General features: G+C 51.0%; 1 protein-coding gene across 1 annotated transcript in view; it reads right to left on the bottom strand.

Annotated features, from left to right (window-relative positions):
- Tmem132c (transmembrane protein 132C) overlaps window positions 1-15,259 on the bottom strand; it is a 320,703-nt gene that overhangs the window by 10,635 nt on the left and 294,809 nt on the right. Inside the window, exons 6-8 of the mRNA XM_037198265.1 lie at window positions 4,241-4,446; window positions 2,642-2,915; window positions 1,664-1,855 (exon numbers count right to left, since the gene is read on the bottom strand). Coding sequence (XP_037054160.1) covers window positions 1,664-1,855; window positions 2,642-2,915; window positions 4,241-4,446 — 672 coding nt within the window. The remainder of the gene's footprint in view (window positions 1-1,663; window positions 1,856-2,641; window positions 2,916-4,240; window positions 4,447-15,259) is intronic.

Raw genomic sequence — 15,259 nt, 5'->3', positions numbered from 1 at the left:
TGAGAGTGGGGTGAGGGGTCTGAGTGGGAGAAGGTGTTGTGGGACAGCTGGGAGCAGGATGAGGGGTGGGAGTGGGGTAGGAATGGGGTGGGAATGGGGTGGGAATGGGTTGGAAAAGGGTGGGAGTGGGGTGGGAATGGGGTGGGAGTTGGTTGGGAGTGGGGTGGGAGTGGGGTAAGGGGGGAGATTGTTGAGACTTGGGTTGGAATGTGGTGGGATTTTGGTGGAGGTGGACTGATGGGTGGAAGTGGGATGACGGGTGGGAAGTGGGGTGAGTGTCAGCAATGAAGTGAGAACTCTGAGTGGGGGTGATGTATGGGGTAGGAGTGTGGTGGGAGTGTGGTGGGATAGGGGTTGGGGTGGTGTGAGAGGTGGGTGTGGGGTGTAGTTGGGTCGGAGTGGGTGCGAGTGGGTTGAAAGGGTGTGATTAGGGTTAGTAGTGGGAGTGGGGTCAGGGGTGTGAGTGGGGTATGAATGGGGTGGGATGGGTTGGAAAGGGGTGGGAGTGTCATGAGGGGTGGAAGTGGGGTGAGTGTTGGGAATGAAATGAAGAGTGTGAGTGGGGTGATGTGTGGGCTGGGAGTGTGGTGGGTGTGGGGTGGGAGCGGAGTGAGAGGTGGGTATGGGGTGGGAGTTGGGTTGGAGTGGGTTGAAAGGGGTGTGATTAGGGTTAGGAGTGGGAGTGGGCTGAGGGGTGTGAGTGGGGTGAATAGGGTGGGATGGGTGTGAGTGGGGTATGAATAAGGTGTGAGTGAGGGGGAAGGGGTGAAATTGGCATCAGAATAAAGTGGGAATTGAGTGGGAATGGGGTGGGATTGGGTTTGGAGTGTGGTGAGGGGTAAAAGTGTGGGAGTGGGTTAAGGGGGAGTGTGAATAGTTAGGTGTCAGAGTGGGGTGGGGGTGGGAGAGGAGTGGGGGTGCATGGGGTGGGAATGGGGCCAGAGGGGGGGGGGGTGGCATCAGAATTAGGTGGGATTGGGGTGGGAGTGTGGTGAGATTTGGGTGGGAGTGGGGTGAGGGTAGGGAGTGAAGTGTGGGGTAGGAGTGGGGTCAGGAGTGGGTGCGGGCTGATGGGTGGGAGTGGGGTGAGGGGTGAATATGGGGTGGGGGGGTGAGGGGCGAGGGGTGGACTTGGATGGGATTAGGATGGGAGTAGGGTGTGAGTGGGGTGAGGGGTGGGACTGGGGTGGGAATGGAGAGGAATTGGGGTTGGAGTGGGGTGAGAGGTGGGTGAAAGTGGGGTTAGGTGTGAGGGTGGGAGTGGGGTGTGAGTGGTGTGGGAGTGGGGTGAGCGGTGGGAGTTGGGTGAGGGGTGGGAGTGGGGTAGGAATGGGGTGTGTGGGGTGGGAATGGGTTGGAAAGGCGGGAGTGGGGTAAGCGGGGAGTTTGGTGAGAGTGGGGTGGAAATGAGGTGGGATTTGAGTGGGAGTGGACTGACGGGTGGGAGCGGGCTGAGGGGTGGGCGTGGTCTGGGGCGGACCATGCTGTCAGTCATCTTTCCCCCCACAGCGTCTCCACCATGGCTGGCTCTGGTGTTGGAGGCTGCAGTGCGAGCCAAGCCCCTCTCCCTGTAACTGAACTGCACTCCGCTCCCTGGACTCCTCCCTCTCTGCCACCCGGACCCTTCTGGCCCCCCATCCCATCCCCTTCCCCCTCCCCGCACCTGCTTGGGTGCGCGCAGCAGCTCGTCCGCCATGACCAGGGCCGCGGTGGCCTTGTCGTTCTCGGAGCTGGGGTGCAGCGTGACCGACAGCCCGGCCACCACCTGGACGGCCAAGTCCGTCACCGACACCTTGTCCTCCAGCACCGTCACGGTCTTCTCCGCCAGGATGGAGTCGGACAACGGGGACAACACCTGTGGGGACAGTGGGGCACAGCAGAACGTCACCCCATCGCCGGGAGGAACCCTCCTCCATTCCCTGCCACACCCCAGACAGCCCAGAGATCCTGAACACACGACATCAGGGGCCCCGGGTTACTGCCCTTCCCTGAAAGTTCAATCTGTGGGAAAATGGAAATAAACACAGCACCCGCTCCATTTTTTTTATTTACTATTTTTTTTTTTTTTTTTTTTTTTTTTTTAGTTTTTCGAGACAGGGTTTCTCTGTGTTGTTTTGATGCCTGTCCTGCATCTCACTCTGTAGACCAGGCTGGCCTCGAACTCACGGAGATCCTCCTGGCTCTGCCTCCCGAGTGCCGGGATTTAAGGTGTGCGCCACCGCCGCCTGGCCCCATACATTCTTTTGAGGGATATGATATAGAACTATAAAATTCGTTGAATGCACAAGACAAGGACGTCTAGAAGAAAGATGGGAAAATCCAGGCTTCCCCTTGTATTTGCAGCAGCAGTACATGCAAAGGCAAGTCCCATGCAAGTGCACAGAAGCCAGTGTGGAGAACTATGTGGAAGGTGGGACTGCGGGAACATGGGTGCAGCCCTTGAGGCGGGTTCCCATGGGTGAGGTAAGACTGGACATAGAAGGGCTGGTCCGAGTCCAGCTCCTGTTCCCACGTCACGCTCTGGAGCCATCACGGAAACAACGCACTGATCCCAGTGACCTGCCTCACCCCCAGGGAACCCCTAGTCCCAGGAAGAATGGTACCAGTTAAGGATGCAAAGCACCCAGTCTCTGCTTCCTACCTGGATGGTGGTCATCCCAACTTCCCGCCCAACCAGGACCCGGCTGTCCTGCAGGGTGGCTATGTGTGGGGACTCCAGCTTCATGAAGTCAGCGACCAGGTGGGTGATGTCAAACTGCCAGTCTGGACTGAGGAGGTGGCTCAGCTGCCCCCAGGGCCCGGCGCCCTCCGACACAAACTGGGTGAGGACGCGCACTGTGGCGTGCTGGAACTGCAGGGCGCAACCCCGGCCCCTCTGCTCCTCCTCTTCCTCCTCTTCGCTGTCCCGAGTGGGTCTGTGTGGGAGGAAATGGGCTGTCTCAGACATGGGGAGAAGAAGCATGGAGGATCACAAGAGAGCAGGGGTACGCCTCGACCTCAGAAGACAGTGCTCGAGATGGGAGTCTCGGGCCCCCAGGGGAGCCGGGGATCCATTTCCGGGCAGTGCGGAAGCTTGAGTGCATTGGCTGGCATTTCGTAAGCTCACATGGCCGCATAAGCACCCACTAGCCAGTTGTTTTTATTTCTTATTTATCTTTTGTTTTTTGAGACAGGGTTCTCTATGTAGTTTTGGAGCCTGTCCTGGAACTCACTCACTAGCCTGGCTGGCCTCAAACTCTGCTTCCCGAGTGCAGGGATTAAAGGTGTGAGCCACCACCGCCAGGCTTGTTTTTATTTTTATTTTTAAGCATGTGTGTGTGTATATATGTTTGCATGTGTGCAGGTGGGCACACGTGTGTGGATGCACGTGGGGCCAAGTGACAACCTCAAGTGTCATCCTCAGACACATTTTTCTGCTTCCTTTGAGACAAGGTCTCTTATTGGTCCAGAGCTCATGGATTAGGCTAGGCTGGTTGGGCATCAAAGCCCCGCCTGCCTCCCCATCCCCACCCCCCAACTGAATTACAAGCTTGTGCCACCCTGCCCAGCATTTTTTTTTAAATGTAAGTTTAGTGCAGGTTCTGTTCGCAAGGTAAGCGCTTTCCTGAATCATCATCTCCCTAGGATACCAGTCACTCTTCTTGAAGTACGCTAACTCATCCTTCAAAATGAAGGGATCCTGGGGGGCTGTCTGGGAGCCACCTGATGGTCTGTGAGGGAGAAGTACAAGTGGGAGACTGGGCTTCGGCAGCAGCCCTCACTCAGCTAAGATGTGCTCATTCAGGGAAAACCGTGACCCAAACCCTGGGGTCACACAGGAGAATCGTCTGTGGCTTTCTGCAATGGGAAGCCCCTGCTCCAGGGTGAACATCAACCACTCTCCCATGAGATGCTATCACCATGGAAGATGAAAGTCAAGCCTCCATTTAACTTGGAGAAACTGAAGCCATCCCCAGGTGCTGGGTGCTGAGGGGCTGGAGGAGACGGCAGGTTGCTGTTGTGCAATGGGTACAAGCTTCCGTGTATCGTGAGCACGACGTGGCTCGAGACCTGCCCCTCAGCAATGTGAGGGCCTAGCCAGGGGACCTGGGGCCGTGACCTCCAGAGAGTATGCTGTCAGGGTTAGGGAGATCTGGGCTGTAGGAACGCCAGCTTTTACTACATCCTGGGTCCTGCCCTGGTCCCTTCAATGCGATTTGTGAATCCAGACGCTGGAGGCGTCTTCCCAGCCCTGGCTCACCTCTTGTTGGCCACGATGGGGACCCGCCAGCCCTTAACCTGGCTGAGTTCTGTGTCAGAGACCTCGATCTGCAGGGGAAGCCGTGGCACCCACACGGTGACATGCAGGGGTGCGCTCAGGTGCTGGTAGGTGAAATTCACCACGGAGTCCACCTTGCCTTTGATTTCTTTGCCATTGACAAAGACGTAGTCGCAGTGGTCTGACACCTGGGAAGACACAGTGAGAGAGGAAATGGAGGTCACGTGGCCGTGCTGGCAACCAACATTCAGTTTGCTCTATTAGCTCGTGAATGTGTGCTGAATGTATGCGTATGGATGTGCACGTGTGTAGGCACACAGAGCATGTGAGCACACACCCATAAAAGCCAAAAGTCAATGCTGGGTATCTCCAGTATCACTCTCCATGTTAACTTCCGGAGACAGAGTCTCCCATTGAACCAGGACTTATTGATTCTGCTAGGCTGGCCAACAAGCCTCTTGGCTCTCTTGTGTCTGCCCCTTCAGTGCTGGGATTATAGGCATGTGCCACCATAGCCGGTTTTTATACGGGTGTGGGGAGTCTAAACTTGGGTCCTCATTCTTTCTTGGTGGGCACTTTAGAGATGTGCTGCCTCCTGCTTCTTTTACTTTATTGCAAAGCACCCTCTTCCAGGGCAGAGCCTGCGACAAGGGTGTCGTGTCATTGGCGTAATGGGGAACTGAACCTAGGGAACAAGAGGGAAGAAGCAGACCAGGGCAGGCAGGAGAAGAGAGATGCCAGTAGAAAGGTGCACCTGCTACTGCTGGGTGCCTCATGATAGCACTCAGAATTGTCCACCTCATGGGCAAGAGGCGCAATAGTTTCCAGCTCCCAGCTCCCAGCTCCCAGCTCCCAGCTCCTAGCTCCCAGGCTGAGGTTGCCTTTGCTGGGATAGAAAGCAGAAAACAAATTGAGATAAGGACTTTTAAGCTCCAAGTGGAACTTGATTCTGCAGAGAACTGAGGTTGAAACCCAGGTGTGCACAGGGCCTGTGGTGGCCACCAGGAGCATGATGCAGGCTGATGTCTGCTCAGAAGGTAAGAGCTCCACTCCCCAAATGACCCAACCTCCAAGAATGCCAAGGGGCCTGGCACCCCCCACACTCCCACCCCACAGTCTCTGCCCCCACTCACACAGCCCATTGGTCATCCATGGTTCTCAGTCCTTTGTCAAGGGACACACTTCCACCCCAGTTTGCCTGGCCCGAGCATGTCAAGAGTCCCTAGGATGCTGCTCCATGCAGGACCTCTGGGATCTTTACACTTGTACTATCACTGTTCTCATGAGAGAGGTGGGATGTCACAGGTGACTTTCTGCCTTTGCCTGGATCCTAGCCTTTTCCCTTCCCTTTCCTTCTCCCTGGGTTCTTGTCTCTCTCTTTCCTTTGCCTTTCCTCCCCTTACCTTCCATTTCTGCCTTTAGAAGTATCCTCAAGAAGGGAACGGTCCAAAGAAGAAAAGAAATAGGCAGAGAAAATGAAGAGGGCAACCTGGCCTTTGTGTTCCCAAGGCAATGATGCATTCATGCCCGCTCTCCAGCCACACTCAGTTTCACATCTACAATGAAGCCCAGCAAAGTGAGGAGGCAGAAGACACACCTATCCTCGCGGGCAGGCATGGTGAGTGTTAAGGTCAGTGGCTTCGTGCATATGACTGATAATGGACGTCTCTGGGCACCACAATAAGATTAGACCAGCTGTCCCCTCCCCCAGTGCCCAGGTAACAGTTACATCCCCGGGAAACCAGACCAGGGTTCTGTCTGTGCCATTCTAACAAAGTGAAAATAGAAATCAAGTTGAGTTACAGAGAGGCAAACTTGACTCGTCTTACACAGCCAAGCTCATGGGATACGATTTTAAACTGGCCCCATGTGTTTGTGTCAACATTCAAACTCTTATATTCTTGATGGAAAAAAAAAGTGCATTATGCTCATTTTCCATCATTTGGTCCTTACAGCAGCTGCTCCTGAGGTGAGGGCAGAGTTGACATGATTAGGGGAATAGATGAACATGTGGATAGATAGAGGGGTGGATGAATAGATGGGTCAATAGATGGATGGATAAGTGGATAAAAGAGAATGGATAGGTGGGTGGATGGATGGGTGGGAGAGTGGATGAAAGGATGGATAGGTGCGTGGGGATGTTGATGGACAAATGGGATGATGAATGGATAAGTGTAGGGATAGATGGAAGGAAGGATAGATGGGAGGATGGATGGATGAAAGGACACCTGGTTAGATAGATAGGTGGACTGACAGATGGATTGAAAGATAGATGGGTATCTAGGTGGATGGATGGGAGGATAGATGGGTAGATAGGTGGATGGGTAGGTGGATGTACAGGTAGAATGATGGGTAAACAGAGGAGTGATTATATGTATGTAAGGATTAACAGCTTGATGGTTGGACAATTGAAGCATGGAGATGGAAATGTATATGGATGGATAGATGGAAGGGTGGGGATATAGAAAAAGACAGAAGAATGAAGATGAGATGATGGATAGATAGATGGACAGAATGATAAAAATAAATGGACAAGTGGATGGAAGGATGAACAGATAGGTAGACAGGTAGGTAGATGGATGGAAGGACAAACATCTTCCCTTTATGGGTACACCTGCTTCAAGACAGCCAAAACAATTGAGGAGAGAGAGCGAGACCCTAAGCTGTGATGGAAGCAACCACGGCAGATACGTAAGATTTAATCTGAAAATTTCCAGCAAATTCTTAACTTTTCTAGGTCCACCGACTCCAATGAGAATCTGCTTAGAGATGATTTGTACTGGCAAACTGCACACATATGCACTTCGGCAACCATTTCTGAGCTAATGATGTCATCCACGTGGCACTGCACTAAGCTCTGACTTTTTGAGCTTTGGCATGTGCATATCTGTCTCCTACTAGACAGTGTCCTCTGGAAAGAGCAGAGTCCCATCTGGGTATCTGGATCCGACCAAATAACACCCTGTGCTGAGCAATAGCCGTTGTGACCAGTCACCCTGCTCTTTCTGCAGAAGGACCACGTATGGCTACTCTGGGCCCCACTTGCCTCTCTTCTGTTTGCAGGGCAGATGGTGAGGGCCGGGCAGAGAGGATTCTCTCCATCTGCTGGGGACTGGCATGGAGCAGTTGGGAGGGGCCACAGGAAGGGGTCTTTTTACTCACCGGTCAAGAGCGGTTTAAAACAGTTTCCACACTGTGTGAGGATGGGAAGAGATTTCAGCCATTGTCCCAGACTTATCATTAGCATGTAAATGCTGTCCCGGATCGGGGAACATATTAGCATAATAGCCAAGCATAGAGTCTATCACTAATCACATCTTTAATCAATGTTGTAATTTACAGACCATTGACTTTCCTCATTTATTACCTTTCTGCGCTCGGGTGGGTGGGAACCTTGCCTCTCCAGAATATATAAATGATTAGGAGGAACACCAAAGGTACAAAGGGGCTACACACGATAGAGCCATCGTCCCCGCTGCTCCTGATGGTGTCACCAATGTCTGGGGAAGTCTCCAGATGAATTAATCATGTCCTAAGTGGCTGGCAGTTGGGGACGAGGGGACCACGCAAAATGAACAGGTTCTCTTACAAAAAGAAACTGATGCCTGCAGGAATGTTTCCAGCCCATTGGCTGTGTTTCTCGGCATCTTTTCATCTCTGTCAGTGGGCTACGCACGTGAACTGAATGCTCGGTGGGCAATTGGACCAACATTAGGGCACCCGTCCCTGAAGACTTGGAGGGAGAGGCTAGGTTGCGGAGTACATAGCCGATTGTCTTATTTTGATGTCCCTCAGGCGTTGGTATTTTCAGAGGACACTACCTGCCTTCTGGGGGAGACCCTGGGGGTCAGTTTCCATAGAGAAAGCCTAAGTCTCCACTGCCAATCAATGTTTAGGGAATTCTCATCTAGCCAGGAGGGACTTCCAGGGTTTGTGGACACACAGCCTGTGGAACCCATCACAGCTTCTGACTTTTGAGGACTGTGGTGGGGCCATGCTGGCCTATCTCACAGAGTCTTGTGCGAAGCTAGCCTGGGGCCACCCTGAGAAGCACTCCTTCCAATGATATCAGCTACGCGTCTTCTATCCCTATTGGGTCTGTCACTGTTAAATATACTAATTACAACGCTTTAAATGCCACTGCCAATAACAGCCTATCTTCGAACATCCAACTGTTTTCTTCCATGTCTCTGCTAGAGGCAACCTTGCAAACCTTAGCCCTGTTCAGCCTCCCTGTCAAAATAAGATTACATAATGCACATTTCAAGTGCAGCAAATCCAATAATCAGACTCCTGGCCTCATTCCTTTCTATTTCAGTGGCTCACCACTGTGTATGGGTGGAATTCAGGCACAGGGAAATCAAAATTGCCTTCTGGATATCCTTGAACTCAGGAGCCGGGTCTGTACATATAGAATGCCAACGGCTCCCATGCAACCAGATCTCATTTCCCACTTGCAAATATACATCTCCACCACTGTTGCAGAAACCTCACGGGAGCCTGGCACACCAGCAGCATCCTATTTTGCAGATGAGAACCCCGAGGCCTGCTGAGGAAGGCAGCTTGCCCACAGCAGAGAGGATGGATTCCGTTTATAGCCGTAAGTTCAGAGCTCACCCAGATCGCTCCAGCCCGGCACGTTAACAGACTCTAACATGAGACTGTGGCCTTGTCCCAGCTGGCCTTTCCCGCCACATGGCTCTCTGTGTCATTTCCATGGTTGAGGTGGCAGAGAAAGGCAGGCACAGAGAGAAGCCGCTGACTGGCAAGTGTGACGTGGACTTCAGCCAGGCCAGCAGCATGCCGGAACCCTTCCTAAGGCTGCTCTGGCCCTCGTCCATTTGGTCCACCCCAGGCCAGTCTGCTTGGACAGGCTGCGCCTTTCTGAGCTCAGGCAGGGGACAGATGGTCAGGAAAATACAGTGTGAGCTGAAGGAAGGAATTCAGCGAAGATATGGGCAGGGCTGGAGGAGACTAGCGGGAGGAGATTATGTCTGCCAGAGCTACAGTGTGTTGGGAGGTTAGTGGGTTTTAAAGCCTGCTCAGAATCCACTTCATTCCAGAACATGGTTATGGCCATTGGACATGGGGTCTTTGCATATGCCATTAGTTAAGGAAGAGACCACTGTGACTTAAACATAACCTAGATCTTCAGTTTGTACCCCAGGACAACCATTAATTTTTTTTTTGAGTCCTAGATCCCTTCTAAACTCTGTAAAAAGCCCTTAACTGATGGGCACAACCATTGCCACAGCTGCTTCTAAGTTCTCTTTTTCTTCTCTGTCCCAGCGGCTAGCCCCTTCTGGAAATCATGCTGGTCATGATTAGCGGGGACACTGCAGCTCTCAGACACTGTGGGAGGGGCCAGGGTTGCATGTCCATCCTCTGCAGGGCTCAGTGACAGCCCCTCATGCCAAAGGATGGGTGCGCCCTAAATGTCAGCTGTGAAACTGAGTTGGAATTCGGTACCTATGCTTTCAAACCAAGCACTTTATTAATCTATCCATCTCTACTGCCCCCACACAGCTATCCCTTTTAACTCTGGAGGCTTGTCTATGCCACGTGGGTCTTGGGAGCTCAGTGGATGAGACCTGGATATGGAGACTCGGTGTGGCTGGATTTCCTGCAGTCACTCAGAAGGTAAGTGACAGAGAAAAGGGGTGGGAAGGGTCTTTGTCTAACTCCAGCTTCCACACTAAGCCACCACCGCATTGGGCACTTTCAGGCTATGCGTAACACCCCACAGAACACGGGTGTCTGCCCAACTCTGGGCATCCGTCTTAATCTCAGCACCGCTGTCAGATGTGTCTTGGAGGATATTGAGGAACATCCTCTGCATCCCTAGATGTCAGTGGTCCCCAGTCCTACGTATAACAACCCAACTGTCTCAGATATTGCCAGGTGTGCTCTGGGGAGAGATGGCATCTGGTAGAGCCACAGATCCAGGGCCACCGAGCAGTAGTGATGCTTTATCCCTGAAGCTTTGTCAAGACTCACAGTGGTACCAGGAGGGAAGAGCAACATCCCCAGGACACAGAGGAAACAAAGGGGGTGGGGGACAGTGAGATGGCTCAGTAGGAAAAGGTCCCTGCCACAGAAGCCTGGCTGACGAGTTCAATCCCTTGAGCCCACATAAAGGTAGAGGGCAGAACTGACCCATGACGCCGTTCACTGACCTCCACACACATGTCATGGCACATCAAAATAATAATTAAAAAAAAAAAAAACATTGGAGGCTCCATAAAGAGCAGAGGAGGCTGCAGAGGAGGCTTAGCCACGTTTTGAACCTACATGGTAGGAATTCTAGAGTTGGGTGAACCCAACAGAGAAGCAGCTTCTTGTGCTTTCCAGTGAGGAGCCCAGGCTCAGCAAGGGTCGAGGCTGAGTGTCACCACTGGTCACCTGCTGGCCCAGGGTGCCGGGCTTCCAGATTCTGGGAATCGCTTTGCATTTTGACTTGCCCTCCTCATGGAACTAGATGGTTATTTTGCCTTTTTTTTTTTTTTTTTCTCTTTGCTTTGTTTTGGTTGAGAGAGGGTTTCTTTCACTGGGCAGCCCAGGCCAGACTAGAACTCACAATGTAGTCTATGCTGGCCTTGGAGTTGGGGCAATTTTTCTGACTTATTCTTCTAAGTGCTGGGATTACAGGCATGAGCCCCACTTGGCTTTTGGAGACAAAGAGCCTGGGCTACAAGGAGCACACATGGGTCATGGTTTTAATGTGTCCCCCACAGGCTCATGCGTCTGAACACTTGGTCCCCAGCAGGTGGCGCTGTTGTAGAAGGCTGTAGAGCCTTTAGGAGGTGGCCTCTGGCTGTAGAAAATGGGACACTGGGGGCTGGCCTTGAAAGTGTTGGCCACCTCCGCTCTTACCATAGTGGACGCTATTCCCGAAACTATGAGCCAAACCAACTTTGCCCCTTAAATTGCTTCTGATAGACATCAGGACACAGCAACGAGAAACAAAACTAATACCAATCTAGTCAGGAAGTGTGTTTTCCTCTGTGGGAAGAAGTTTGCCTTCTTACTGCTTGGTGGATTTTGCACACACACACACACCCTGAAACCAGCACAAACCGGTGAGTCCAGAAACACCCAGAGTTGTTACTAAAGCCTTTTGCTCTCCTGAGGACTTGTAGCCTATGGAATAGTAATAAGTTCAGAAAAGTTTGGTATCAACAGGAACCCTGGGACAAACCAAGGCTTGCTGGACAACCAAGGGACCCCTGGACAAACAAACCCGAGGGACTCGCTCCTGTGTCCTGGAGCCTGAGCAGGGATCTGGCTTCACAGGGATCGAGCTATCATCTATGCCCCGTATTTGCGGCTCAGTCCCCGTGACCTTCTCATTGAGTTTATGCCTGGAGGTCATGACAGGCCACATTGAAAAAAATCCCACAAATTCCTCCTGTAATACTGAATCATCAGCCCATCACTGCTGGCGCCTAGCAGTCTGTGGGCATAGGAGCACCCGGGAAAGGACATACTAGGCGATAGACTGAGGTGGCACCCTTTGGGAGGTCATCATGGGCATCCCAGAGCAGGTACAGACAGCCCTGTGCAAGCCAGTGCTCAGTGTTACATATGCCCCTTTTAAAAGGCTCAACTGTCCCGTCCCGGGAGGTCTCCTTGTTCCAAGTGACCCCACCCCAGTACTGTTTAGCACCACACCTGGACAGGCCATTTCCCCCTCTAATGAATGATATTGGTCTCCTCTGTCAGTAGCCAGGCTCTGTGAGGGCGGGGACTCAACTGTTTTATTTACTGTTCCCTCTTGTCTCAGGACAGCCATCAATCTTCACTGAATGAATTAGCCTGTGACTTATGGAGACACCAGCCGTGCACTGTCAACCTCGTACGATTCAAGGATCAAATAAAACAACTGCAGGCACACGCTCCACGCCGTGTCGCCGGCTGTGAGACAGCTTTGTTTCAGAGGTAGGAGGAGGCTCGGTACTTTGTGATGCCACGGAGACAGTGACCGTACATATGCGCGGAATTCATGTTCTTCCTCAACCCTTGTTGTGAGTGTCTGTTGGCTAGCTTCTCACTGCCTTTCTCCAGTGCCCTGACGCTTCATCTCCTGAAGGCACATCAAGGTAGATAGGAACATCTGAGGTCCTCATGGGCAGAAACTGAGGTGCCGATGAGGCTGCATATGGGGCAGAGAGCAGACAGATCCCTCGGCCCTGGGAGCCCTTCTACCCTGCCTGCTGGCTCGCTTTCACTTCCCAACACCGCCAGGCGGAGGGATTCACAGTGCACGGCGGCCAGGCATCAGGAGAGATGACTGCAAGGAATCGCTGTTCCTACAAAATAAACCATGGCTGAAGGCCCTGTGTACGTTGAGTGGATTTACACATATTTATGTGTAAGTGTGTGCGTGTGTTTAAGGTCATGTACATGTGAAGGAAGCCACAAAAAGAACCGGGATAATGCCACACAGATTATCTGGGGCCCAGAGAAATTGGCTTGAGAGTGTGTGTATATGCTGTATGTGTGTGCACATATATGTCTGTGATTAGATTATATGGGTACATGGATGGTGTATGTGTGTACATCTGTGAATAGATTGTTTGTGCGTGCGTGGATTTATGTGTGTATGTGTTTGTGAATATACTGTGTGTGAGTGAGTGGATTATGTGTATACATGCATGTCTGTGAATAGATTACGTGTATGCATGTCTGTGACTAGATTGTGTGTGTGTGTGTGTGTGTGTGCATGTATGTCTAGGAATAGATTATATGTGTGTGTATGTGTGTGCATGTCTATGAATAGATTATGTGTGTGTGTGTGTGCATGTGGAAGCACATGAACATAAAAAGGGGACTAAGAGGGAGGAAGAGATCTAATGGGAGAACAAGAGAAGATGATGAAATCTGTGTGACGGGGAGGCAGAAAGGAGGCGGAGGATGGGAGGAGAGTAGGGGAGGGGCTGGATAAGAACAGGTATAACAACACATGAATGCCACCATACATATAAAAATATAATGTATGAAAAATATGTAAGGAAGCCCATTACTTTTTATGCTAATTAAAGTAATTCTAAACAATTAAAAATAATTCTAAAGAGTTTATGGGGGCTGGAGAGATGGCTCAGCTGTTAAAGGAACTGGCTACTCTTACAGAGGACCAGAGTTTGATGCCCATCATCCACATGAAGGCTTCCAACCATCCATAACTCCAGCTCCAGGGGATTCAACACCCTCTTCTAGCATCTTGGAGCACACACACACTTAAATAAACATGGTTAAAAATAAAATCACATATTAAAAAGCCCATGGTGAAAAAGAATATGGATGGCCTGATGTTATTCTTACAAATGTGTAGCTATTTGTATAGAAGAAATACTGGTTTGCACGTATTTGACTTAGCAACTTTGAGCATATGCACACAAAAAACAAGTTAAAAAAAAACAATAAAAAGCCATGGAAAAGAATAGATCGATGTTATTCTTACAAATGTGTAGCTATTTGTATAGAAGAAATATTGGTTTAGATGTGTTTGACTTGAGAACAGACACAGACACAGACACACACACACACACACACACACACACACACACACACACACACACGGCCAAGTGAACAGACTGGACAGATTGAGTGACCCAGACAGGAGGCAACAGGATGTGGTATCCACTGGCTGATTGGCAGGTATCTGTTTAGGGGACACTACCTAGAGTGCTTGGATGGGGAACACAGATCAGTGTGTCATATCTGCTTGGCTCTACCAAGATGCCAGAGAACTCCAAAACTTGTGGTCAGTTACTGCCCATTATACAAGTCAGAGTTCCCCAGAGCCAGGGTCCCTCTTCCAAGACACTACCAGCTACATACTCATATGTCATGGGCCTTGCCTGCACCCATTTATGAGATGGCATTCAAGATACGGGTTTAGGAAACTATTGGAATGGTGGCTGTTTCATACCTGACCCAGGAACCCCATTTTGTCACACAAAGCTGTGACAGTGGGATTTGCCAGGTCATACTCGGGTGCAACATCTAGGCCAGCCTCTTGTACATGCAGCCGAATGGGCACTGGTTATATGCTCCTGGCTTCTCCCCACAGTATGCCAAGTGGCACATAGGAGTTCTGCAGAACTGGTGATCTCAGATTAGTATCCAGGGATGAGGCTAGGAGATGAACCTGAGCCCTGGAAAAGAGCGCAGGTCCTGCAGATATGAGCTGAGGACCCACACAGGGAAGAGCTGAGTTCTGGAGATGGCGCTGACTTCAGGGACTCCTACGCTAAGGCTGTCCGCTCCACGCCTCTCCCAGCTCTTGCTGATTGGACACTGTGCTCTGCTGTGTCAACAGCCAGGGATGACCACCTCCTGATTCATTCCAGGAGGCAATTTTCATTTTGAACACACTTATTTCCCCAAAGATACTGATTGCCTTCCTGGAAATATCAGCAACGGGCTCCACGTCATCGCCCCTTATGTGAAGTTAAAGGTTGCTCTCTGTATAACCACGGTGGCATTTATTTCTGGATTTGGTTCCCACCTGGCTTTCATAGGCTGAGCGGTGGGTGGATTCTTTGCCTCTAGAAAATTGAGCGGATGTGGAATGGTCCTCCTAACAAGTTGTTGCCCATCCAACTGAGATTGTGTGTTGCCCCATCAACATCTCCCCAGGCCCCGCCCACCACTGGCCTAGTTCAGTGGCACCCTCTGCTCTCTGCTTCTTGCAGAATTCAGCTCAGAAAAAATTTAGGAGGTCTCCTGCACTGCATGGTGAAGGTAGTGAATAATGAAAAAAATAAATATTTTGATATTTTTCTAAAAGAAGAGATAAGTAATAGTGGTGTGAGTTAATGTGGTCCTAGCCTGTCAGAGGCATTTCTTGAAGTGTAGATTTTTAAAAACAATGTTCTTTATGGTAAATGGATTTAAGTTTAATTTGATAATTAAACACAGGAAGGAAAGGAAGGAAGGAGATAGAAGGAATGAAAAAGAGAAGGAAGGAAGGAAAGAAGGAAGGAGGGAGGGTGGGAG

Source organism: Peromyscus leucopus, chromosome 23 (genome assembly GCF_004664715.2).
Source record: "Peromyscus leucopus breed LL Stock chromosome 23, UCI_PerLeu_2.1, whole genome shotgun sequence".
NCBI classification, from domain to species: Eukaryota; Metazoa; Chordata; class Mammalia; order Rodentia; family Cricetidae; genus Peromyscus; species Peromyscus leucopus.
This window is presented reverse-complemented; position numbering and strand designations above follow the sequence as displayed.